This window comes from Protobothrops mucrosquamatus, unplaced genomic scaffold (assembly GCF_001527695.2).
Source record: "Protobothrops mucrosquamatus isolate PMUCROS unplaced genomic scaffold, P.Mucros_1.0 scaffold25, whole genome shotgun sequence".
In the NCBI taxonomy this organism is placed as follows: Eukaryota; Metazoa; Chordata; class Lepidosauria; order Squamata; family Viperidae; genus Protobothrops; species Protobothrops mucrosquamatus.
The window spans coordinates 217792-245456 of record NW_015386410.1 but is presented as its reverse complement, the minus strand read 5'-3'; the positions used below and the strand labels follow the sequence as shown (position 1 = coordinate 245456).

At 41.5% G+C, this 27665-nt stretch overlaps 2 protein-coding genes across 2 annotated transcripts in view; one reads left to right on the top strand and one right to left on the bottom strand.

Annotated features, from left to right (window-relative positions):
* The window catches only part of LOC107283087 (myosin-10-like), a 73131-nt gene extending 58495 nt beyond the window's left edge, over nucleotides 1-14636 (bottom strand). Inside the window, exons 1-2 of the mRNA XM_029283138.1 lie at nucleotides 14612-14636; nucleotides 2125-2483 (exon numbers count right to left, since the gene is read on the bottom strand). Coding sequence (XP_029138971.1) covers nucleotides 2125-2481 — 357 coding nt within the window. The 5' untranslated portion in view covers nucleotides 2482-2483; nucleotides 14612-14636. The remainder of the gene's footprint in view (nucleotides 1-2124; nucleotides 2484-14611) is intronic.
* Nucleotides 9796-27665, top strand: part of IZUMO2 (IZUMO family member 2) — a 26928-nt gene continuing 9058 nt past the window's right edge. The window contains exons 1-3 of the mRNA XM_029283132.1: nucleotides 9796-9904; nucleotides 21707-21943; nucleotides 27131-27205. Coding sequence (XP_029138965.1) covers nucleotides 9796-9904; nucleotides 21707-21943; nucleotides 27131-27205 — 421 coding nt within the window. The remainder of the gene's footprint in view (nucleotides 9905-21706; nucleotides 21944-27130; nucleotides 27206-27665) is intronic.

The window sequence follows — 27665 nt, the reverse complement described above, 5'->3', positions numbered from 1 at the left end:
CAGGCAGGAAACCCCACACCATTTCAGACAAATGGCTGTCCAGTCTCTTCTTGCCGCTTCAAAAAAAAAAAGTATTTAAAAAACGTAGTTTCTTTCTGCTTCAAGAAAAAACTGAAAAAAGGTCAGAAAATAAAGAGAGAGAAGCCAATTTCACTGCCTGCTATTTTTAACTCTAAAGCATGACGATGACCTAATTCACACATCATATTAAGCCAGACATGCCATTTGTTTGGGTTCATCTTTACACGAACCCAGACTTTTGGGCTATTAATCCAGGGCTTACAGCTAAGCATTATGTGTGGATTAAGGCACTAGAACTTTTCAAAAACAAAGGCTTAACGTGATGTGTGATCCCAGACAGACAGGGAGATGGATGTTAGAAACAGCACCCGGCGCCTAACCCTAACCCCTGAGCTAGGCAGAGATGGATGCTCACTTCACTGCACGATGCTCGGGTCTCAAACCGAGCCATGTTAATCACTAAGCCATCACGCCTTAACTACGGAGCCATCCTGCTTCCCAGGGTTGGGAAGGCTGACCAAAAATATCCCACTGATTTTTCATTTCAGCAGCAGGGGGAAAAAATATCTCAAGTTTGGAAAGCAGACATTCCCTTTTCTGCATATATTTTTGCTTTTGGCATACTATTGCTAGCCTACCTACTTTCCAAACAGGTTTCCAGCTCCATGCCAACAGACAAATTTTGTCCATTTGACCTCAGTCACCTGACTCCATCGACATTGGCTGACAATAAGGGAAATATGCAGAAATGACCTTCCCTAACCTGGAGTGTTTTCAGGCGCATTGGAATGTAACCTCCCATTATTCTGTTAACCACCTTGCCCGAGGATCTTAGGAATTGAATGCATCAAGAGCTCAAAAAGTAGGGGAAAGATTGCTGAGGGTGAGGCTAAAAATGCTTTTTGCTACAGGCTGAAATACCTGGGAAGGAGCAGCCTGGAGAGCAAACTGGAAAAGAACAGGCTGGAGTGACACCAGGGCAGGTAGAAGTCGATTTACAAGAAAAACACCAGCACTGTTGTCAAAGGAACTGTCTGGGAAGGCTGAAGAATCCCCTTCTCAGTAAAAAAAAAAAAAAATTAAAAAAAATTCTTTCATCTTAAAGATGGGTTCCATGGGGCTGAATTGCACAAATGCAGGCTGCGTCTTAGGAGAAGGCAAGAGTACAGTTTCCTGCTTCTAAGAAGCAGCGTGTTGTTGCCGCGGTTGACGGCGGCGCCCTCGGGAGAATTCATTTCACACCCTGACGACTACTGTTCTGGCTGAACAGGTCTAGTCCGTTCCCCACCCCGATACCCAGCTAGAGGGTGGAGATCATCAGAGGCAGCAGGGGGAGGAGGACGGGCACTGCGCTGTCTGCGAGTCAGAGATGACGTACCGTTGAGGGAATGCTTTGGCACAAGGCCTCCCAGGGTAGCCTTTTGTGCCCACTTGGGTGCCAGGGAAACCAGTCGGGCAGAAGAAACACATGTCCCCTGCTCATTCCCTTTGAAAGGAGCTCTGCATGGGGAGGTGAAGGAGGTCCAACTCACCCTTTCTAGCATTATTGCAAATACAGAGACACTTCACAAGCTGGGAAAAAACCCAACTTTCTGTCCCAAATCAGCTCTTCTCTTCCAGTCCTGACGTCTGCTCGGAAGGAATAGCTTGGCGTCTAACCAAAGCTGCATTCCATTCAGACGGGGAAACAGTCCAGCACGTCATAGTTTAAAATCTGGAAGTTTTCTTCTTAAGGTATCTTGATAGGTATCAAGAGTGATTGGACCACATAATTCCCATCACGACTTGCAACTTGGTCATGCTGGCTAATTGTTGAAGTCCAAACCATCTGGAATATTGGCCGGTATATTCCTGAGCTAGGCCATCTAAGAGAGACATGGCTGCTGCAAACCAGAATTCCTGGATTACATTTGGAATTAAACAAGGAAATGAATTGTATTAAGTAAGAGTTAGAAGTACTAGGAGGCTAGATTAGTGGACCACAGGTCCCTTAGTTTATGTCATGAGGAAGATTCAAGTGGTTAAAAAGTGTGAGAGACAGAAAGAAGAGAAGAGAGAGAGAGAGAGAAGCATGGAACCAAACCACTCCATAAGCCAACTCACATAGATAAGACCTGAATAGTAGCGGTCCTTCAGATTATGCAACACCGAGGCTTCATTGAGGCAGGTCAGCTCTGCCATGTCTTCCACCTTGGTAAATTTGGGTGGGTTCATCTTCTGGATGTCGTCTTTGGCCACCAGCATCTGACGCCCATTCTCAGCAAGTTCCACCAACATCTCATCTCCCCGTTCTTCACGCAGCCCAGCCGCCTCAAAGCCATGGCGTTCAGACGGGACCCACACCAGGCGTTTGGCCGTCCAATCAGCTTGTGATGCTGGATTGCCTACATGGTTCCGATCCACAAACAGGTATCTCTCAGCGGTGGCGTCACCCCGTTGTATAGGGGTCCGGACAGCCATGGCTGAAAAAGGAGAGAGGAAAGTCCAGGAAAAGTTAGGCACTAATGAATGCTACAATCATTAGTCTCAGTTCTAGTATCATAATGCTAAATTCTCCATGTCCCTTAAATGTGACAGCTCTCTACAGACTATTCCCTACCACTTACTTACTTACTTACTTACTTACTTACTTACTTACTTACTTACTTACTTAATGTTAAAACTGTCCATCTCCCTCACAGAGGGACTCTGAATGGTGCACCTTTTATTTTAACTTCATCATACCAGAATATCCCCAGAAAACAGTCATCTATGCTATAGCATTTTTTTTCAATGGTTTCAGCAATTTTTATACTTTCTATTGCTTTCCCCAAACTCAGGAATGCAAACGGACAGAAAAATTGGAGTGGTTCAAGGGAAAAGCAGTATGACATTCCTCCTCCTTCTCTTCCTGAGATGGAAGCAGAATATTTGTAGCTTTTACTTGACCCCAGAATGTAAACTTGTCCCAAACCTTCAGACTTAGAAACTTCTTATATAAACATCATCACGCCAACAGAATGTATTTACAAAATAATGACTTAGGAAGTAAAACCTGGGGGTTGGGAGAAGGTGGAAATGAAGACAGAAAAACAGGGCTGGGCAAATATGGCAACTTTACAACCTGTGGACTTCAACTGTCAGAATTCCTAAGCCAGCTGGCTCAGGAATTCTGGGAGTTGCAGTCCACTCGTTGTAAAGTTGCCATACTTGCCTCCCCCCCTGTAATAAAAATTGTATGAAGTCAAGAACTGTCTAGTTCAGGGGTAGGCAACCTTGGCTCTTTTATGACTCGTGGACTTCAACACCCAGAATTCCTGAGCCAGCCATGCTGAGGGGAAAGGGAGAGGTTTCCAAGCTCAGCCATGCTGGCTCAGGAATTCTCGGAGTTGAAGTCCACGAGTCATAAAAGAGCCAAGGTTGCTTACCCCTGAGATTCTAGTTCTAATGTACTCTGAATTGAGATATATAAAACACATTATTTTCTATTTTGTCTACCACTACTCACCATGGCTGGGAGACAATCTTAAATACAGGTAGTCCTTGTTTTATGATGATATGTTTAATGACCATTCAAAGTTACAAAGGCACTGAAAAAAGTGACTTATAATCATTTTTCACACTTACAACCACTGTTAACATGCTCAAAATTCGGGTGCCTGGCAATTGGCCTGTATTTATGACAGCTACAGCATCCCGTAGTCATGTGATCACTGTTTGTAACCTTCCTAGCAGGCTTCCAACAGGCAAAATCAATGGGGGAAGCCACATTCGCTTAATGATGCATGATTCGCTTAACAACTGCAATGACTCACTTAACAACCGAGGCAAGAAAAGGTACTAAAATGGAGCGCAACTCACTTAACAACTGCCTTGCTCAGCAAGGGAAATTTTGGGCTCAGTTGTGGTTGTAAGATGAGGACTATCCGTAACAGATTTTCCTGTAGTCCCTTTTCATCATCACTTGTCTTCCCTTTTACATAAAAGCACAGGGAAAAATTTTGTAAAGAAAATTTACATATTTTGGAAGATAAGATCCTAATTTTGTATGCCGTTCTAGGCTGGGCCTGAACTTGTGAAAATAAGAAGAATGCTGATGGTGATAGCCATTGCGTTATGTACACAAAATATGCAAACTCCAGAAAACATTGTGCATGTGCATTCAAGCCCATGTGACAATCACGGTTTGCTTCCTGGTTGGTGTAAACTATCATTCTTCCATGCAAAATAAACTGCAGTTAATGGCAGCAAGTGACAGAGCAAACGCAGGAAGAAATCTTTCCTATACTTAAGGATGTTCCAAGGGTTCTTACAGTAAGCACCGTCTTCCTCCTTATCCCTCCCCCGACCATCTCCAACTTCTTTGTTCTACAAGCTGGAAGAAGCTAAATCTTTTTCCATCTTTGTGCTCTAGCCACAATTAGCCAAACTCCTCTCAGGAGACTTAACCAGGAAAATGGAAATAGAGTTAAGAAGGAACACCAGAAAAACGCAGGCTCCAAATGTAGCTAAAGAATTCAACTTGGCCAGGGATACAAGGAGAGACCAACAGAGGTCCCAATGCTGCCTTTCTAAGTACCTAGGAGCCCACTTTCTCCTCCCTAAAAATCCGGCCTGGCAAACAGTCCAGACTCTGGTTGATGAGCAAGATTTTCCAGCCCTCTCCCACCCACCCCCTTTCCAGACCCTTGCTGAACTCCATGGCTCAGCAGAAATTTTGCCTGCTTTATGTCGCTGAAGCCAGACATGCTTGCCCTCGCTTGGGGGCTCGTTCTGTGACCAGACCCTGGGATTCTTACTTGGAGAAACCAGAACAATGAGGAGGTCTCTTTGATCTTCTCTGCTCAATCACACCAGCCTTACAACTCAACACCTCCAACACCTATTGCAGCTTTCTTAAATCTGCTGATTGCTGTCTGCCCAGGGTCCAAAGCAGGCGTGTCGAGACGCAGAAAAGACACCGGGAGCATAAACACCAGACGTGTGGGAGCTCATAATAGTTACTCTGCAGGAATGGAAAAGCACTCTGTGTAGGCTCCAAGCCACCCAGCTCCTTAATGCCTTCTCTTACGCCGTAGAGATAATTACCGGGACTAATTAAAAAGTGACTAAAAAGCATTAAGCTATAACTCACATGCCTTTTAAATAAAATTCGTTTGTCAGAAAAAGAGCTACCAAACCCTTCCTAATTTTCCTAGTCTGTAGCAAATCTAAACACAAAGGATACAGGAGCAAAACCTCCAGGAGTCTGTCCTAAAAAGCTGCAGAACAAATTAAAGAAATTATTTCCTAAGCAAGTTCTGAGCTTGGTCAGTGCCTTAAAAGCAGAAATATATTTGTATACAGTAGACCCCTGAGAAGGCTTTGGTGCACAGCATCCCTGAGCCACGGTTACCATCCCTACAGATAGTCCTCGAGTTACGACCGCAATTGAGCCCCAAATTTCTCTTGCTGAGCAAGGCAGTTGTTAAATGAGTTGTGCTCCATTCTACAACGTTGTTGTTTTTTTGCTAGAGTTTTTAAGAATTGCTGCTTCTAAGTGAGACAGTTGTTAAGCGGGATTTTCCCCCATTTTACGACCTTTCTTGCCACTTGTTAAGCGAATCCAGCTTCCCCATTGACTTTGATTATCTGATGGTCACAAAAGGGGATCGCATGGCGCCAGGACACTGCAACTGTCATAAATGTGAGTCAGTTGGCAAGCAGTTGAATTTTAATCACACGACCTTAGGAATGCGGCAACAGTTTTAAGTATGAAAAGCTGTCACAAATCACATTTTTTTTCAGTGCTGTTGTAACTTCGAACAGCCACTAAACAAACTGTCGTAAGTTGAGGACGGCCTGTATTTCCCAAAATGCCCCAACATTATATTACAGAAAATTAAAGCTGTCATTCCCAACCTCCAGTTTGGGTCATTTCAAGAGGAACTTGGCAGGAGGAGGAAGAGGAGGAGGATATAAGAGGAAAGTCTTCAAACAACATATCACTATCTTCTCCTGAAATCTGGCCCAGGTCCCACCCTTTGAATTCCACACTAGAAGATAACAGAGACTTCAAAAACAACAACAACAAAAAAAAACAGATGCTCTTTGATCTGCCTCCCTTCTGATCTCCCAATACTTTGTTTTTACGGAAGAGGCTGCAAGTAACAGGAAAGGCGGGTGTGGATGTCTATATGGGTTTGTGGGCACGAGTGGACTGGACAAATTAAAGAGTCCCAGGATAGAAGAGGAGGAAGAGAATTGGTAAAGGGCTAAACGGGCTGGAGTTATGCAAAATGGCTCCAGTTATTCCCAGAAGACCAAAGGGCGGTAAGTGACACCCTTTGGCTTCCAACCAAGGCAGGTGCAACATTGACCGTTCCTGCACCTGTCAACCACCTGCTGAGGCTGCCACACCCTTGCCCAGAACCCAATAACTCCTACTTGCTTTCTGGTTAACACTGGGCTCTTAAGCAGAGAAACCATACCTGCCGGTTTACACAGCAGTTAATTCTCTATTACCCACAAACGGCCTCCCACAGCTCTGCCAGGAAGCTCTGAAATCACTGTAACTTATTCCCCAACCAGTATATCTTCTACTCCACAGAAAGGCTCACTTGTATTTACCTGGGATTAATGGCTTTCCAGGTTCCCAAATGCTTACCCAAAAGTCAAATACTGGTGTCCCAAAGGTGCTTTTTCAAGAGGCAACTGGACTTTCTTGTTATTCTTTGAAGATGTCTCGCTTCTCACCCAAGAAGCTTCTTCAGCTCTGACAGGATGGTGGGGCTGAATTCTTCAGTCAGAGCTGAAGAAGCTTCCTGGGTGAGAAGCGAAACGTCTTCAAAGAATAACAAGAAAATCCAGTTGCCTCTTGAAAAAGGGACAACCATGACCTGGATGACTGAGAATCTCCATAGTCAAATATTGGTGGTCATTCACTTTCTAAACCTACTAGAATTTTGACCCACACATGGCATTCTGTAATGGCCCAGTTCCTACATCTTTTAGAACTTCTTTTTATACACATTTTTTCCCTTAGACACCACACTTTTTATACATAACCAGCTTTCCCCGGGCTGGTACCTTGTGAAAGTCAGTATTGGATAGCAGAGATTTAAAGGTTGAACTAGGAGCGGGGAGACCCGGGTTCAAGTCTCCCCTCAGCCACCCAAGCTCACTGGTTTGGGCAGGTCCATATCTCTCAGCCCAAACCACCTCACAGGGCTGTGGTCATAGGGTAAAAACAAAGGAGGGTGTGCTGTGAATATAACAACCAAGTTATTCAAGTACTGTTGTAGGGGAAATTTAATCCCAACATTTCTGGAAGACTGCCACAATTCCACTATCTTCCCCGGCCTTCTGTTATTCCAGCAGAATTCCAACTTTTCCTTTGAAAATCCCAAAGTTTGAGAAACTTGTTTACCAAAAAGTGTGCAAAAATGATGGGTAGGAATGCATTGTCTTTACACCACAATTACCAGCTCATGAGGTAAGCCACCCCTGCATTTGGGCCCAGCCTTTGTGCTCAGAGCAGTCCTGAATCCGAGGCTGCCAAACCAAAACCCTTTCTAAACAAACTCAGTACTGAGATGAGCCTCCTTTATGCGCTCATTCACAGGCCAACTTCCTTCTCCTCCCAGCTCCCAGCACATTCAATGCTGCCTCCCACTAGGTCACACTCCCACCCAACCTCTGGGGATTGGACAAGACCTAGCCAAACGAGTCAGAGGCAAGACAGGCGCCAAGCTACTCAGAGTCCTGCCCAACGGTGCCCAACCAAGTGGAAGTAACAAGCCTGGCACCAACAAACCAGCAGTGCCCTCCTTGGCTCATTAATTTCATGGGCATTCCCAGGGTGAGGCCATTAGGTGGTGGCAAATAATTGCCTCAACCCTCTTGGGGAATTAATGTAGGAGTCTTTTGCTTGACAATACCCCTCCCTAGAAATCATATTTCCTTTAAAAAAAAAAAAAAAGGAAAGAAGATCCCACCAGGGAGCAGAGAGAGAAATGAAAGAAGTTTGGGACTTCAGGAGATACTCCTCCAATGTGGCTTTCTAGGTGCTGCAGAACTACATTTCCCAGCATTCCATACTATTGGTTATGCTAGGAACTGTGGTTCGTCAGCCTCTGGACCGTTGTGTGTGTTATATGTAATTCTCACTTCAACTAAAAACTGAGATTGAAACAGAGAGATTTCTCGCGAAAGACGTAGGCCCCATACTTACAACCATCATTGAGCCCAACATTTCCATTGCTAAGACAGGCAGTTGTTAAGTGAGTTTTGCCCCATTTTATGACCTTTCTTGCCACAGTTGTTAAGGGAATCACTGCAGTGGTTAAGTTAGGAACACAGTTGTTAAGCGAATCTGGTTTCCCCATTGAGTTTGCTTGTCAGAGGGTCGCAAAAGGTGAACACGTGACCCCAGGATACTGCAACCGTTGTAAATATGAGTCAGTTGTCAAGCATCTGAATTTTATCACGTGGCCATAGGGCTGCCACAACAGTTATAAGTGTGAAAAACGGTCATGTCACTTTTTTCAGTGCTGTTGTAACTTCAAACGATCACTAAATCAAAGGTTGTAAGTCAGTAAGGAAAAGGGGCTCCAATTCAGTGCATAGCTTGATATAAAGCTGATATAATCTGAATCCTTTTAAATATATCCTAATGCTCTTTGAATGTTTTGATACTACAGCTCCTATAATTCTTTGCCATTGGCCATGTTGGCTGAGGCTGATAGGAAGTGAGTTCCAAACTGTTGGATAACCTATGGCTCATAACAAACTCTGGATTTGAACCCATGCAAATGAAACTATGTGCAAATGTGTGGATCAACATATTTTCTTGTAAATGGACCCTCATTATCTTTGTCCATCAGTCCTGCAAAGACTGATCAATGCATCGCCTATAGGGCATTTCCTACTCTCTCGCCTGCCCCCTGCAAGCTGCTTGTCAATCCCCCACTCCGGTCAATGGTGCTCTAAGACTGGCAGTGCCCGCAATGGAATCACAAGAATGCCCTTGAAAAACCCACAACCCAGCTGGCATTGGCAAACACGGCAACCTGATCAGCAAGGATAACTCCAAGCCCTCGCCTTCCAGGCACCAAATGGACAAAATGAAAAATGTAGCTGGGCGGTCTTGGACGAAGGAAAAGGAAATGAGGGGGGGGGAAAAGGGGATATAATAAATCTTTGGGACATTTGCCTTATACTGAAAAATACAGAGCTTTTAGGCCTAGGGAGCTGATCTAGCCTGCATCTTCCAAAAGGAAGCCACAAGGCATGGCGCCATGCCCAGGGGTAATTGGTTCCAAATGCGTCTCCTTCTGGGGTGTGGTGTGGGTAAAAAGGCAAAAAGCACAGATTTGGGCAGAGGTGCCAGTTGAAATATCACATCTTCAAAGCTGGTTGAAGATGAGGAGTCAGAAGGGAGTGGTGCCCCGTATTCAAACAGGGAGAGAGGTTGGGTGCCAGGACTGCCAAGTTCTCTTGGCCAGGAGAAGATGGTGTCAGATCAGGACGGACTTGAGTGGGTTAAGAATAGGAACCGGCATCTTGGGGACTGAAGCCTTGCTATAATTGTTAGTTCAGATAACCACAGGAGTTTTTTTTTCCTTGGGATGACTGGAATATTTTTTTGGCAGAGGCTGCCTCCCCTACTGCCTTAACCTCTAGAAGGCCGGTGGCCTGAATTGCACACTGGATTTGCATGATTAGAGCCCATCTGGGTTAAGAATGATTCTCCTCTGTTTTTCATCCGTCCAAACTTCTTTTTCCAACAATCGCCCCCTCGACCCCAATGAGAGGATGCAACAAATCTCAGAACATCTCATGCCAAACACAAATGAAGTAGCTTTACTCACTTACCAGGAGCTCAAAGGCTTCCACAGTTATCTTACTGCCATCAACCCAAGAGGTATCCTGTATGACTCCATCCATTTCCATTGACCGAGGACTGTATATGTTACTTGCTTAACCTTTGGTGAGCAAGGCAGACTAAGTTTGCCATTAAGAAAAACAAGTGATATTCTCCTTCGATAAGGTGAGGTGTCACACGCCATCAATGACACTGTGAAATGTTAGGGACCACTCTTCCCCCCCCCTCCTGTTTACCCATGGCAGAAAGCAACCGGCACGGGGCAAGCAAGAACCCATGGCATTCAACTCTTCCCACCACATTTGAGTGGCACAAACAACTGCAGTTGCCAGATGCAAATAACCAGGCGCATTCGTTGAGTTCAAAGCATAGAAGAGTTTATTATTGCTACCTATACACAAGAATCCGGTTAACTAACAGTCAAAGCTAAATTGGCACTAGATAAGCGTCAACAGAATTCACAGGGGGCCGGACTTGGGTGTCTTGTGGCTGCACAATGACTCCAAACACATGACACATTTAACTCTGCCTTCCAGCTCAGCCTGCTCATCTCCTACAGTATCAGCACTCGTGACTTGTTCCCCATTTGGACTACAACCCAACACACAAACACACACACCTTTTAAGGCTAAAGAAAGACAACCAAGAGAGCCATTATCATTATGGCAGCTATCACTCTCCCAGGTCCAAAGGTAGCACTAATGACAAAACATAATTGCATTTGATGCAGGATAGATACTTGGGAAAGAGATAGGGAGCCTAAGTCTTCCTCAGGCTTTGCTCCAGCACATCAAATAATCTGTCACTGCACATGTCACAATCCTGATTTTCTTGAACCTTAATATAGACTATTCTTGTTTTCTTTATCTTTTAGATGAAGGCAAAAAAAAGAGATGAAAGACAAATACAATAAGCACAGCTCTGCATTTTCATAATGCAGTACAATTATTTCACTTTCAAATTATTTGCTGGCAGACAAACAATGTGTGCCTAAGAATAACTAAATTATTCCAGGGTTCTGTTCCTATAGTACAGCCCTATGTCAGCGGCCACCGTAGAAAGTACCAACCCTCCATTCAATAATTCAACGGCAAACTCACATTCCCATTTCAAAAATACACATTTAGTCAATCTCCAAGGGATTATCTTTCCCAGGTGTGACCATTTTAACACACTGAGATCCAATTAAGGCAGTGAGATCCAATTCTATACTCACGTGAAGCCAATGGTTCTGCTACAAATAGTCAATGAACGCTTTTAGAAACCTTCTGAATGAAGGTCAGGCCTATAAAATGGGACTAATTTGATCCTCCATGCCAGCTCACAACCAAACAGGCCTCACAATATATTCTCTGTAGAGACCGCACATATTCAATTTCCTTAAAGTGACATCTCCATCATATATGTCCGTACAAATACCAGTTCTTTCTTTCTTTCTTTCTTTCTTTCTTTCTTTCTTTCTTTCTTTCTTTCTTTCTTTCTTTCTTTCTTTCTTCCTTCCTTCCTTCCTTCCTTCCTTCCTTCCTTCCTTCCTATCAGAAATCTGAAGTCAGAAAAGCTGCCTTACTCGTGGGAAGGTTAATGTTATCTATAGCAGCACTTTTTACCATCCCTGTGCTGGCTGAGGATGGCTTTAGGACTTCTTAAAAAGCAAGCAAAGAGGGGAAAATGATAAGAGGGTAAGCTTTGAACTTGAGATTGTGCAATACACAATGTAATACGCACTGAATGCATTAAGGCAGGGGTTTTCAAACTTATTCAGATTGTGGAAAGTTTGTTTTTTTTATAAAAAAACCCGTGTTTCTTGAGAACGCCCACTTGAGAGATAAAATTCTAATTATTAGAAACTGGCTGCCTTTCATTGATTCCGCCCCCCACCCCCACCCGGCCCCAGAATCTCATGGAGTTCTAGGATTCCATACAAGGTTTGGGGAAACTGCTTTAGAACAAGGGGACAAACAGAAGGAACTTTTGAAAAGTACAGTAAGTGGCTGGGCTTGGGAATACTCAAAAGCTCTCTAAGCTGACAGTCACTATCTTTATAGCTACCACAGTCACAGGCTGAAATAACAAACCCAACTCAAATGTGTGTCACTGGCTACGAGGACGTGTGTGTGTGTGTGTGTGTGTGTGTGTGTGTGCGCGTCAAGTTTATGTCTGAGAGTATACGACTTCTGAGCCTGCCCACATGGCTCCTACGCTTCCCCCCACCCCGCTAATTGTTTTACCAGGCAGTTCATACAGAGTCTCAACGGCTCTAATGCTTTCTGTCACGATCCCTGTCCCATCCAGGAGAGGGGGGGCGAAGGGGGGGGCAGAGAGCAGGTTGCTTTCATGGCACTGGCATGCTGGTTGCTGCTATAAATATCAATTGCCTACAACGTAACCGTTTGGTGCTCAAGTCCAGCATAAACAAGGCCTAAGAAAAAACCCTTGAGAAACGAAGAAAATCAACCAGCTCTCTTCTCAAGTGCCACATTCAACCAGATTATTTAGAACCCACTTCAGAAAAAGAAGAGAAAAAAAAATCACTCTTCTAGCCCATTACCTAACCCACAGAGGGGGGGAAAAAAACCCTAAATCAGCATATTTCTTCTTAAAAGTGGCTGGTTCTTTCACCTTTCCCATAAAAAAGTTGCTAGCATCTCCAGCCACAGAAACATTAAAATACATGCATTCCCAATCAAAAATAGAATATTCAGTTCTTCAAATATGTGGAATGAAACAGCCAGCAAATGTCTCAAATAGCACTTAAATCTGATTTGAATAGCAAATATAAAGGAAAATGAAGCTTTAGATAAAAAAAATACCCTACCAAATGAATTTTAATAAATTTCTACTTTATGATTAAAAAATATATAGTTTTAGAGAGGGTGCTTAATGATCACAAACTTCAAAATTCCAAGCACTGTCAAATTTAATCATTTGCATAGTCTCTCATCCCTTTTCCTTTTGAAGCTCAGCACAGAGTTCAAGAGTTTCCACTCTTTTGTTCTTCCATTTACAGAAATTATCTCTAGTTCATAACAGAACTCTATGCCATACAAAATATTTCTCTTTAAGGGCCAGTGTTATTTTCTTTGTAACAGACTAACATTGCTACCCACCTCTGGAATTCGCCATTCTGTTGACATAGCAAGTTCCAAATGCTAAACATTCCAGGATCTGATTTGTTCATTTTGGTGGACATTCAAATAAAATACCTAATTGGCCTAATTAAATTCAGACTTTTTCCCAGCTGCTTTAAATTAGAGGTTAGACACATGTAGAAAACCTCAAAACCTCAATTTAAGAATGTTCCCCTTTCTCATTCTGGAAAAATACAACTACATTCCTGGAATAGCTGATATTATTTTGAGATCAACACACAGAAATCCCAACTGCTTTGCTGTAAATCCAAAGAATGTGTGCAGCACCCATCACACTTTGCTGCCATGGGATGAACATGGCAGATATATTATATGTAGACAGTGCATGCAATGTCATGAGACTGGAGGGAGGGATGTTGAAAAGAATAGCAGAATAAAGTCTTTGAAACCCAGAAGCCTATCTTAAATTACTTGGGTGTCCACAGCTAGGCCAAGCCTCTTCTTGTTAGCAAGTCCTGCAATATGGATAATATAACATAACAGAAGCTGTAATACATTCTCCTTTGTCATTTCCAAATACCTCCAGATGAAGTCTCCTTCAGTGATGCCAATTCACTTTATGCCAACCTCTCTTCTCATTAAGCTTCATAATTAGACACAATGACCCACTCAGGAAGCAAAAAAAAAAAACTTTATAAAGAAAGGCATGGCCTCATAAAGGTATGTTCTCTCTGGCAAGCACAATAATTTCCACCCTTTCAAAGCAGTGGCATTTTTATACTACCAGTCACTATCTGAATGAAGAGAAAGGAATGTCTATCCATAAGAAGCGAAGCTCAGAAGGAAATTTAAGCAGGGATGGAGGAAGGAGAGAGCTAGCTCAGAAAGGACTCTGCAGAAATTTGGCAGCCAGGAAGGGCATAATGAAGTCTTCCTCAACCATGTATCCTCCTTCCCCAGATGCTTTTCCATAATCTACAGCTAACATGGAAGCTGCAGTCTGAAACGTCTGGAGGATACCAGGCTGGGAGAGTTAAGGATGATGAGATGCACATATTTAAAGAATATCTGGTTGGGGGAAACTGACAGATGAATAGTGAAATGGATATAATCAGGTAGCGGAGCCATGAACAACTACAGAGGGAAGGGAAATAAAGGCACAGATTGGTGAACAAAAGCTAGGCATTTACTAGACAAGGGTAAGGAAAAGCAGGGGCCCAGTTTCACCATCATGGGCCACAGAAGTACGACTGGATACAAGCTGACTGGTCTTTTCTCACTCAGCCCACTTTCAGGTAAGGTGGATTGGTAAAATCATAAGCCATTTGGATTTTTTTTAATTAGGGGAAGCAATAAAAAAATAATCTGTGCTGATTTCTCTACCCAGTGCAAGTAAAATGCCATCTTTTCTGCCCTCTGAGGGATTTAATTAAGCTCACCCCAATTAACTGAAAAGGACACACCTCTGCACAATCCATCAGCAATTTAGTCTTTCATACAGTAAAGGCAGATTTTGCGGACCCAGAGGCTCCCCTCCCGCCGTTTCTCCAGACTCGCCAGATTCAAGGGGGGGGGGGAAACCCAAAGGAAATCAGCCATACAGAAAATTTAAATTAGAAAAAAAGGAGGGGAAAATAACGAATAAGCTTTACGGTACCTTAGCAGATCACCGAGTGCTACCCGGACGCCTCCAAGGCCCAGCCGCAACTGAGCTGCCAATGGCTAGGGGGAGGGGTCCGGCTGATGTAACCCCGCCCACCCCGCCCAATCAGAGAGGAGAGGGTGTGGCCGCAGTGCTGCTCTTAGGGGGGATCTTAACTGCAAGAAGAGAGGCTTGAAAGGGCAGACCCGCACACCCCTTTGGCGGGGGGGAGGGGGGAGAATTGACTGACAGACGAGTTCACCAACCACAGGAAGCAGAGTAGAGGGGCCCTTTGAGAAGATGAATGGGCTTCTTTATGTGGGAACAGTTCGGGGAGAGGACGGGAGGGGGAAGGGGAAGGATGAATGAGGTCTATTGTCTATTGGGGGGGGAATTAGGATGACGTCAGAGGCTAGACCCTCAGGGGGGGAGGAGGAAATAAAGCAAAACCAGGAGTATCTCCTCTCCAGTACTAGCTCTCCATCAGGACCCTTCCCCCCTCCCTGCCCCATCAGCCCTTCCTTCAATTGCAGGATCAGAGATTCCCAAACTTCTTACTTTGTAAGGGGGGGGGGCGGAACTAGCTGCGCAAGAATGACATCACCCAAGGCTACCTGGAAGCGCCTTTCAGATTGCAGAGGAGTCTGTTTGTTGCAACTCTGAACGAGTGCTGCTGGACTTTCTCTTTCTTGCTGATTGGCTTCTCTTACCAGGCGGGCTGTCATTCCACATCATGGTCCTTTTGACTTTTTTAGTCTTTAGCCTTGAGGCTAATTCAAGCGAGTAGAAAATCTGAGTACAGGTGAGACTCCCTGTGACAGCATCTACTGTAGGTTGGGTTCATGCAACAACCTCTTTGGACTAATTTGAGGTTGGATATGTGTGGTCCAGTGTGTTGTGGGAAATCTAGCTGTTGTTTTAGAGCATTGTGTGAATCAAATTATTGATTCTGTGAAACTATTATTTTTTTTCTTATTGTCCTAAGTTTAAAGTATAGCAATTTGAGTGAATGCAGTCACAATCTATTGTAGTCCCAGGACTCCTTCTGATCAGGAATCATGTGCCAGTTTGACAATTTGCTGAAAGCCTGTGGCACTCTAAAAGTCCGGAAATATGGCAAACAAACAAACCAGGTGAAGTTCTGATTGGACTGCTGAGGCCACCATCTTGGCTTTTTTGACCACACTCTTCAAATACCCTTGTACTGAATATGTGGTTACCATTGAGAACCCCTCCAGTTACATTGTGCATACCGAACGGGCTGGAAATAGATTTCTGAATACAATTCAGGTCCTGCATTCAACCAATTAGTCTTAAATTTCTTGTATTTAGGCTACCTACAGGAACATCTCTTCTGAATAGAATCTGCCTATCCAGTTCAGTCAGCTCAAGAAGACTTGATGTGGGGTTCCCTTCTGGAAAAGTTAAGAGTCTGGATCTCCCAGCAGGCTTCTTTTAAGAGTGATACATCTTTCTGGAACATGCTATTCTCCAAAATTCAGATGGCCTCCACAATTTTAATATTCCGGAAAGTCTAAATATCTGGCTTTCTTGTAGAGTATTTAGATTTGGAAATCTTTGTGGTATGGAGCCATCAATTCTTACTTTAATTCTCCTTTTAATGTTAGTGGCTAATGTTAATTTAAATAATATTTAATTGGAGATATTATCAGTTCATTGTTTTCTGATGTACAATATTTGCCAGAGTTACTGGAAAGAGCCAGTTTGGTCTAGTAGTGGTTAAGGGACCAAGCTAGCAGCCAGGAGACTATGAATTCTAGTCCTGCCTTAGGCACTAAAGCCATTTGAGTGATCTTGGGCCAGTCTCTCTTTCTCTCAGCCCAACCTTCTTCAATAGCTCCTAAGCAAACATCACTACCACAGGATTGTTTTTCTTAAGAACTGGACAGGAATCAACTGACATTTCCCACAAGGCAGGGCTGTGAGAAGTACAGTTTCCCTACCACTATCACATTGTTTACATCTCTAAGTGAATTGCAGGCAAGAGTGGAGCTGTGAAATGCAGCAGTGTCTGCAGCACATCAAGAGGATAGTAAAATGATGACATAGATGTGTTGATGTCATCACACAAATGCCAGTCTTACATACATGCATCTCTATGTCTGATGCAAATAATAATAATAATAATAATAATAATAATAATAATAATAATAGTAGTAGTAGTAGTAGTAGTAGTAGTAATAGTAGTAAAGTTGGGAGGGACCTTGGAGGTCATCTAGTCCAACCCCCTGCTCAGGCAGGAAATCCTATACCATTTCGGACAAATGGCTGTCCAGTCTCTTCTTAAAAACTTCCAGTGTTGGAGCATTCACAGCTTCTGGAGGCAGGTTGTTCCACTGATTAATTGTTCTAACTGTCAGGAAATTTATCCTTAGTTCTAGGTTGCTTCTCTTCTTGATTAGTTTCCATCTGTTGCTTCTTGTCCTGCCTTCAGGTGCTTTGGAGAATAGCTTGACTCCCTCTTCTTTGTGGCAGCCCCTGAGATATTGGAACACTGCTATCATGTCCCCCCTCATCCTTCTCTTCATTAAACTAGACATACCCAATTCCAGCAACCGTTCTTTATATGTTTTAGCCTCCAGTCCCCTAATCATCTTTGTTGCTCTTCTCTGTATTCTTTCTAGAGTCTCAACATCTTTTTTACATCGTGGTGACCAAAACTGAATGCAAGTATGTAAGTTGTGGTATGGTACTCACAGACGTGTTACATTTGGCTTACCCTGCACACAACTCTGATGAAAGGTCGAGTTTATAAGTGGCATCACTACTCTTGGTCCTTGTTCAAATACCCATCTGGATGTGCAGGAAATAGCAAATGCTGCCAAAAATTTAACTTTGGCACAGTAAGGCTCACATCAATTTGAGAGAGATTAATTGAGGCATGCATGCATGCATGCAAAAAGCAAGGTGATGGGAACCAGCCTTCACACACTCTCCTACACACATGCACACACACACACAAACATAATGTCAGATTTATCTGAAATAAGAGTGTGATGCATAAAGCTTATGCTGCAATAAATCTGAGTTTTTAAACTGTGACAGACCAGATTTTTTTCTTCTTCTTCCTTTTGCTGTTCCTTTTGCCAGAGTTATTCTGCCCTCTTGTGGTAGATGAATGTCCAACACTATCATACCAAGGTCACACTGGCAGTGATGCAGCAAAAGTCCACAGGAGATGACCAAACAGAACCATCATAAATGAAATTAGCTGGAGCAAGGCCGAGAGGGAAGGTTCCCCATGCTACTTTTAGAGATTGAAGTGACTCAACAAATTGGCCTGTGATCGTTTTTCCCATCTAGAGCGATGAGGTACTCTTGCTATATTTGCATGTGTTGATGTTGCATTCAACGTTCATGAGCAAAAAAAGGGAAAGTAGAAACTTTCTCAGGCTTCAAAAGTGGAGGATGCAGTCAACACGTCAAAGGAAAGAAGATGAGTTGCATTTATAAAATGTACAGCGTGAACTGTTCTGGGAGTAAACAAGATTTTTAAGCCATGGGAAGAGACATTTCATCCCTTAAAAGTTCATTTAAGGCTTCCCTAGGAGAAACTGCTACTAATTCATCCAATTCTCTCTTTTTTGCTCTCTCTTTTTAACTCCTGAAACCTCATCCTGGAAAGACCTATGTAGCATAGGCCTCAAGGAGACTTGAGAAAGTATTGACTAAAACAATGATTATATCAGAGAATCCAGAAAAACAAACATGATGTCCAGTATTACAGTACTGAGAAAGATGTATTTTTGTTTTCTATTTCTCTCTCTCTCTCTCTCTCTCTCTCTCTCTCTCTCTCTCTCTCTCTCTCTCTCTCTCTCTCTCTCTCACACACACACACACACACACACACACACACACACATACACACACACACACATACACACACACACAATATTTCCCAAAATATTGTGTTTCTCTGGAACAGAAAGAAGTAAGCAATCCATGTAACTTTTAGTCTTATGTGTTAGACAGTTTGAATAAGTCTGTATTCTATCTTAACCAAAAGCCCAAAAAGCCTTGTGGCTGTAATAAAGATTTGAGTTGCTTTGACTGACGGTAATTCTTATTAACTTATTAAAAATGCATTCCATGGTATTAATGTTAATTTTATTTGCATTTTCTATTTAATTGCCCTGAGTAAGAATTCTGTATTGCTAGTCCCAGTCTCTAATAAAATTTATTTATTTATTTGATTTTGGCATTATTCAACTTCAAACTGACTCTAGGCAGCTTACCACATAAAGAAAGCATGATAGAACTACAATAAGGAAATAAAATACAATAAAGTAAATAAATGAGATGGAAAATCCAGACATCCAACCAAAACATATACAACATATGTCAAACATATGTCAAACAAGAGCATTCCGCCACCTTACCCCAAGGCCTGGGAGAACAGCCAGGTCTTTAAAGTTACTGGAATGTCATCAGGCTGGGAGCCATCTGGATTTCAAGAGGACTTCATTCCAGAAGACGGAAAGATGACACTGTTTAATCAAGGGGACCTGGAATATATCCACTCTGCTGGTTCATAGTGGCCAGGAGAAACCATGAGAGGTAGGTGGTCCTTCAAATAACTGGACCATATTTCATGTAGGGTTTTATAGTTGATAACCAGCACTCAAAGGTGCTTTTTCAAAAGGCAACTGGACTGTTTTTTTTTCCTGAGGAGGAGGAGGAGGAGGAGGAAGAGGAAGAGGAAGAGGAAGAAGAAAGAAGAAGAAGAAGAAGAAGAAGAAGAAGAAGAAGAAGAAGAAGAAGAAGAAGAAGAAGAAGAAGAAGAAGGAAGAAGAAGAAGAAGAAGAAGAAGAAGAAGAAGAAGAAGAAGAAGAAGAAGAAGAAGAAGAAGAAGAAGAAGAAGAAGAAGATGATGATGATGATGATGATGATGATGATGATATTTTGCTTCTCATCCAAGAAGCTTCATTGGTTCTGGCTCATCCAAAAAGCTGGGCCAGAATTGATGACGTTTCTTGGATGAGAAGCAAAACATCTTCTTCCTCAAAAAACACACAGTCCAGTTGCCTTTTGAAAAAGCACCTTTGATGACTGAATGACCGAGAATCTCCACAGACATTTGGCAACTAGCACCTTGGATCACACCCATAAACTTACCCACTAGCAACCAGTAAAGTTCATGAAACTAGAGGGTCAAGTGAGCATTCTGAGACAAGCCCACCATTGCTCATTCCACTGCATTCTGAACCAGTTAAAATTTCTGAGTGGTTTCAAGTGTAGGTCATTGTAGAGCAGTGGTCTTCAAACCTGGCCCTTTTATGATGTGAGGACTTCAACTCCCAGAATTCCTCAGCCAGGCATGCTGGCTGAGGAATTCTGGGAGTTGAAGTCCACGTCATAAAAGGGCCAAGTTTGAAGACCCCTGTTGTAGAGAATAATTATTTATTAATCAGGCCATAGCTTAGGACAGTATATATGAACTTGGCTGGTTTCTTGGCAGTTGCACAATATCTACAGTTGGTGATTGTAGCTTTCAGAGAGGCGTTTATATAGTTTTTACACAAGAGTCACAATTTCTGATACATTGCATAAGGGTGTATTAATTACATAAGCAGAATGTTAATACAGGGAGATGCAAAGCAAATATCTACTGTTTAACTAATGGTGAATAATGTCGTTGTGTTTATCCTAAAGGTGTGTAGTGAGGTAATCAATATGACTTGTGACTTACATAGCAAATGTCAGTTTCTGAGTTATTTTTGAATCTGGGAAGGGTCAATTAATCCAGTGCATTAAGAAAAAAAAGACATCAATACATTCCACAAATATTTCCATCTCATTTGGGGTTTAAATACCTTTTAGAAGAATATAATTGGACTGATTGTGTGAATTGTGATGAAGTGCTATTCTATTCCAGCAATCCCCATCTTTTCTTGCAAAATATGTTAGACTCAGCTGCCTACATATTTCTCTCTACTCCTGTCTGTTGAGGAATTTAGGTGTTGTTGTAAGAACAGTTTTGGAGCATGTGAAGCAGAAAAGGCTTGTCCTACACATACAAGCAAGATTATATAGTCAATTTCACACAAACAATTCCAAAAATCACAGTGGCTAATCCACATTTGGTCATTTACACAAGCAAGTGGAAAATCCCCTAAAGCTTACCTTTGCACATCCATGCAATAATAACATTTCTAAAGAACTCAAATTTCTAAATGTGGAGCTCAAAGTTCCCTTCCTCTGTCTACAATTATAAATTATAAATCTGAGAGCAAGGATTGCCATACCATTAATCTCTGCAAAGTGTTTTAAGAGCTTTTATAAATATAAATATTAGCTTAGCAGTGGAGGGAAAATAATGCAAGGGCTTAATAGATACTACAAATGAATAATCTCTTTGTTTATAAAATGTGACTGGGAAAATGTGTAGCTGCTTTCCTGTTCAATAACTTCCAAACTTGTTGGGACTACAACTTCCAAGATTCTTTAGCCAGGGCCAGGCCATGCTGCCAGGGAATTCTGGGAGTTGCAGTCCTAGAACATCTGCGGGGCATCAGTGCAGGGAGCTTATGTACAAATGGAAGAAGTTGACCTAAGCTGGGAGCTGCCTAGGCTCTTTCTTGGAAGAGGAACGTAAAAGCTTACGACCATTTGTTTAGCGACTATTCAAAGTTGCAATGTCACTGAAAAAAGTGATTTACAACTGGTCCTCATGCTTACAACCATCCCAGCATCCCCATGGTCATGTGATCAAAATTCAGATACCTGGCAACTGGCATATATTTACGGCAGTTGCAGCATCCCGAGGTGTCGTGATCACCACACGTTTCCTTCCTTTCCTTCTGACAAGTAAAGTCAATGGGGGAAGCTGGTTTTGCTTAACGTCTGTGTGATTCACTTAACAATTGCCCTGTTTCACTTAACAACCGTGGCAAAAGAGGTCATAAAATTGCCTTGCTTATCAACGGAAATTCTGGTTCCAACTGTGGTCGTAAATCAAGGACTATCTGTATTGGCCAATTGCCCAAGCAGAATCTTATGATTCAATTGATAATGTTCTGCTTATGCCATTCTGATGTCATGCTCAGCAGAACTTTGTGATCCTCTGATTCCTTTTGCTCACATTTTTAGTCATGCCGCTCTTAGGATTTTCTTCTCTGTTGTTCCTGGTATTCATTCCCACCAGGATCTGGGCTTGCTTACAATGTGACCCAGTGTTTAAGAGCAATATAGCTAAGCTCCGGACTGACATTGTTCCAAAAAAGATACGGGACACTCGCTTGAAGACACGCGCTGAAGTCCTCCTCAAGGGCCTTGAGGGGGATTTCTTTCTGCATTATGCCACTAGCCAGTTTTCGGGATTGGCAGGTACAACTCTGTAATCCTTTGCCTACAGGTCAGCCCTGCCCTCTGGGCCTTTGTTCATTTAAAGCAAGTGTCCAACCTTGGCAACTGTAAGACTTGTAGACTTCAACTCCCAGAATTCTCTGACCAACTGTGCTGAATTCTGGGAATTGAAGTCCACAAGTTATAAAGTTGTCAGGATTGGACATCTCTGATTTAAAGGCTGTTTGAAGGACTGTCTCTTGCCTAATTTGTCCATCTGGCTCACCAGGATGGGAAGGCAGGATATATTACAGGTCCCATCAATTAGAAATATACATTTGCTGGGACCACAAAAAAGGGCCTTTTCAGTGGCGGCCCCTTCTCTATGGAACATCATTCTCCCTGAGGTACGGTAGGCCCCCACCCAGCTGCTTTTCTGAAAGGCCTACAAACATGGTTTGGTCAGTGGTCCTGGGGACTGCAACTAGAGATGGTGAAATGGCTGTTTTGATTGTGTTATTGCTGCTATGGAGGTGGGGGGTGGGTTTTTTAAATAGATTTTTATTACTGGTATATGTTGGATTTTTAAAATTTTGTAAGCCGCCTAGAGTCACCTAGGAATAAGTTGGGCACCTATGTAAATGTGTTAAATAAACAAATAAAATTAATGCTTCAACACATTTTAATGTGTTAGAAATGATTAAAATGTCTTTCTGTAAATTGATACAATTTGCTGCTATGAAATGACATTCAGCCTACTGACCCTCTTTCAGCAGGTTGTGAATTGCTTTATGAAATGTAGCACAGGGCGCTCACAGGGGCTATTGGCTAGTAGCATCACTACTGATACACAGTATCTTCCGACCTACACAACATACAGGTAGTCCTCAACTTACAACAGTTCATTTAGTGACTGTTCAAAGCTACAAGTGACTTATGACCATTTTTCACACTTAAAACCGTTGCAGCATCCCCACGGTTATGTGATCAAAATTCAGAAGCTTGGCAACTGACTCATATTTATGACGGTTGCAGTGTCCCGGGGTCATGTGATCCCCTTTTGCAACCTTCTGACAAGCAAAGTTAATGGGAAAGCCAGTTTCACTTAACAACCGTGCAACAAAATTAACCATTGCGGTGATTTATTTAACAACTATGGCAAGAATGGTTTTAAAATGAGACAAAACTCACCTAACAACTGTCTCACTTAGCAACAGAAAGTTTGGGCTCAGTTGTGGTCATAAGTCAAGGACTATCTGTAATTGTGTTATCTTAAAAACAGTAACGCTGCCAGGATTGAAACCCAAATTTCCAATTCTGTCATCACATCTTCATTTTTGTTTTCTGTTTCTTAGTTTTTTCCATCCCACCCCTTTTAAAAATAAGATCCAGAACAAGAATAGAGGAAGTAGAAAATAAGATTTCATTCATTTATGATGCTGAATTTGGTGGCAGTCTTCTGCTCGTGGGACTTTAAATCTGCACCTAGTGACTCATCCCTGGAAACACAGTTAGTTAGAAGATTTTTTTCTAAATATTATTATTAAATTAATATGTATTATTCAATACATTATTTTGCTTCATGAATGGTCTGATTTCTCCTAGACCACATCACTGCAAGAGTCCTCCCTCCATTAAAAAATGATCTGCCATTATGTCAGTATTTCAGCGTCAACTCTCTCTCTCTCTCTCTCTCTCTCTCTCTCTCTCTCTCTCTCTCTCTCTCTCTCNTCTCTCTCTCTCTCTTATAATATCTTTATACAGTTTCAACATCATACATTAAAATACAAATTAATATAAAAGGAAAGAGAAAGGGAATGATAAAGCACATGAAAAGTGCCAAAAGGGAAAAAAAATACATCTGACAAATATAACAGACTTTCTTTATACAGAAATATTAACAATACTAGAAACTGGGAGACAGTGAGTTCTAGTTTTGCCTTAGGCATGAAAGACAGCTGGGTGACTTGGGCCAGTCCTTCTCTCTCAGCCCAATCCATCTCACAAGGTTGTTGTGCGGAAAACAAAAGCAAGAAGGAATATTAGGTATGTTTGCTACCTTGAGTTACTTATAAAGTAATAAAGATGGGATAAAAATCTAATAAATAAAAAAATACAACCACCTGTCTTAATTTTAAAGGGATCAACTCTCTTACAGATTTTTTTAAAAAATTGCTGTACCACATTGAATGAATCTTTATTACAACTAAGGGCCCAAAAGCATCAATATAACTGAAAACAGCTAAAATAATTAAATAACTGTAGAATACAGACGATTGTAATGGTTGATATGAAAAGTATGTTACAGCTGTGGGAGACTGTTCATCAACTGGTGTCTAATTTTTCCAGCAGCTACACAGTATTTAGCTATGACTTGATTTGAAATAATTGACATTTTTTTTAAAAAAGGATGAATATATAAGCATTGTCAGATCTTAATAATAATAATAATAATAATAATAATAATAATAATAATAATAGTAAAGTTGGAAGGGACCTTGAAGGTCATCTAGTCCAACCCCCTGCTCAAGCAGGAAACCCTATATCATTTCAGACAAATGGCTGTCCAGTCTCTTCTTAAAAACTTCCAGTGTTGGAGCATTCACCGCTTCTAGAGGCAGGTTGTTCCACTGGTTAATTGTTCTCACTGTCAGGAAGTTTCTCCTTAGTTCTAGGTTGCTTCTCTCCTTGATTAGTTTCCACCTGTTGCTTCTTGTCCTGCCTTCAGTATCTTCCAGGATACTAATGTAAAAGGGGAAGGATACGTATTACAAATATCTCTACAGATGGGCCAATAAAATAACACATGCTGGGGATTGTTTCAGGCGCATTTATTATTTATTTGTTTATTTATTTATTATGCCCATCACAATTGATACACTCTTGGCAGCTTACAATCATCAAAATCCAATAAAACATCCATGGTAAAAAAAAAGAAAGAAAGATGGAATGGAAACAAGGAAACAAAGAATGCACAACAGCGTTCCTCACTCAAAAGTCCTGATGGAAAAAGCATCAGCCACATCCAGTTCCTTGGTCTCCAACATGGGTGTGTCTGTGCAACACAACTATTTTTTTCCCCCAACCCTGCAAATAATTATTACTAGATTGGAGCTCTGCTGAGTCAATTGTGCTGAAATCCATGGGATGAATAAATGAATCATGGCCATGTCCTCAGGGACTTCAGCAGGCCTAAAGCATCCTAACAGGCAATCTTTCCTCCCTTAATGGGACCCAGCCCTTGCTGCGATGAGAGATGGAACTGACAGCATTAAGACAAATTGTCCTTTCCTGTTTTGTGGCTGCTGATTTTTCTGTGGGAGGGAAAATGGGCAGGTAGGTCTGGGCAAATCATGGCTTAGGGTCAAGGCAAGGTGGAAGGGGTCTTGGACTAGAAGACCTCCAAGGTCCCTTCCAATCATGTTGTGAGGCACAAAGAATCAGAACCGCTCATAAAGTTGCAGCATAAAAAATTTATTCAAGCCTATACACGAGAATGTAGTCAACTAACAGTCAGGACTAAATTGGCGCGAGGTAAGAGTCAACGGAATTAATGGGCTGGACTTGAATCTCTTATGGCAATGCAAGGACTCTAAACTGATGACACATTTAACTCCACCTCCCCAGCTCTGCCTGCTCTTCTCCTATATCAATGACTCTATTATTCATGGAAACAGGAGGTAAAGCTGTGGTGGGAGGACATTCTTTGTGGTGTTCTAAAATAACACGAAGAAAATTTTGCTTATCCTATTTGAAAGCATCAGTCACAGACATGATTCCGGTGCCACCAATATGTGTGTCGTAATTCTGTAAGAATGAGGCCAGACTGTTTTGCTCAGAATCCCAAATTTGACTCACCGAAATTAGGAGGAAGAAGTATTCTGTACGTTCACTGCCTTGAGTTACTTATAAACTAATCAAGGTGAGATAAAAATCTAATACATAAAAATAGATATAGGAGAGAGATATAGAAATGGGAATATAGGAGAACAGGGAACATACATTGACAAAGCTGGGATTTAAGGTGGGCTAATATTCACACCAGAAGCTTCATTGAAAAGATGAGATTTTAAAGGGCAATTTGGGACAACCAGTTTGGTCTAGTGGTTAAGGCACTGAGCTAGAAAGCAAACAACTGTGAGTTCAAATCCTACCTTAGCCATGGAAGCTAGCTGGGTGCTACTCTCTTCAGCCTAACTTGCCTCACAGGGTTGTTGTTGTGGGGCAAATAGAAGAAGGGAAATATATTGGATATGTTCACTGGCTTTGAGTGATTTGTAGAAATAATAAAGGTAGGATATAAATAACTAAGGAGGAAGCAGTATTTAAGAGGTTGGATGTCTGGAAGCTGGGCAGGTTAGGAGAAGAAAACTGTATCCTTTCATATGATAAAATCATCTTTAAGAGAAGATAGGAAAAATGCTTTTTTTCCAGCCTCAATCAAGAGCCCTTCTAGATGTACCATCAAACTGATTGGGAAAATAATAATAATAATAATAATGATAAATATCTGTGATTGTTATGCCATTTTCCACTGTTCTGAGGAAAGAAAGGTGAACACTGTGAAGGGTGCACAATCTGAGACTCCAAAGACTGCATGCGCCCCAAATGCTGTGGGGGAGACCTCCAGAATGGCTCCACCAACACAAAGAATAAATGCAGATGAATAATTTGGGGATTTCTAAAATTTTCTACCAAAGAGAATTATTCATAAAGGGGAGGTGAATAATTAATTTAATATGCTTTAATGTATTTAATCTAATTTGTCAGTTTAAATGTTAATTTAACACATTTTTAATTTTATTTTAATGTTTAAATTTTAATTAAATTTTAATGTTGAATTAATTTAAATTTAATTTAATTATAATTTAATTTGAATATTTATTTTTTAATTTAATTTAAATTTAATGTGATTTTAATTAAATGCAAAGCTCAGTTAAATTAAATTTAGATTTTTTGCACCGCATACAGAAAAAATGTATAAGTTTGGTCTAAGAAATTTATGTAACTCTGCTGTGATTTTAAAAGAAAAACGAAACACCCCTGAAAATCCTAGCTACTTTCATGCCCTTTGTATTTACTCTGCCTAAGCCTTACTGTTTCCCCCCCAAAGTTCCCTCCACCACTAAAGTATGGTCCAGTTTACTCTACCTTTTAAAAAATATTTAAAAATCTAAAAAAAATTTTTTTACAATCTATTGCAACTGTCTCTCATTTTCTTCTTCCCAGTTAAATCCATGGTTGATGCCTTGATCCAAGAGGTGAAGATCACAACAGAAAAACTGCTTCAAACCCAACGTACAGGTGAGAATCCTAGCAGCGATTACACATATTTCTCTATCATCTATCTATCTATCTATCTATCTATCTATCTATCTATCTATCTATCTATCATCTAACTATCCATCCATCCATCATTTATTCATCTGTCTATGTCTGTCTGTCTATCTGTCTGTCTGTCTATCTATCTATCTATCTATCTATCTATCTATCTATCTATCTATCTATCTATCTATCTATCTACTATCTATCATCCATCCCTCTATCTATCATATCTCTATCTGTTTTTCTCTCTCTCTCTAATTATCTATCTATCTATCTATCTATCTATCTATCTATCTATCTATCTATCTATCTATCTATCATCTAACTATCCATCCATCCATCATTTATTCATCCGTCTATCTGTCTATCTGTATCTGCCAGCCTGCCTGCCTGCCTGCCTGCCTGCCTGCCTGCCTGCCTGCCTATCTATCTATCTATC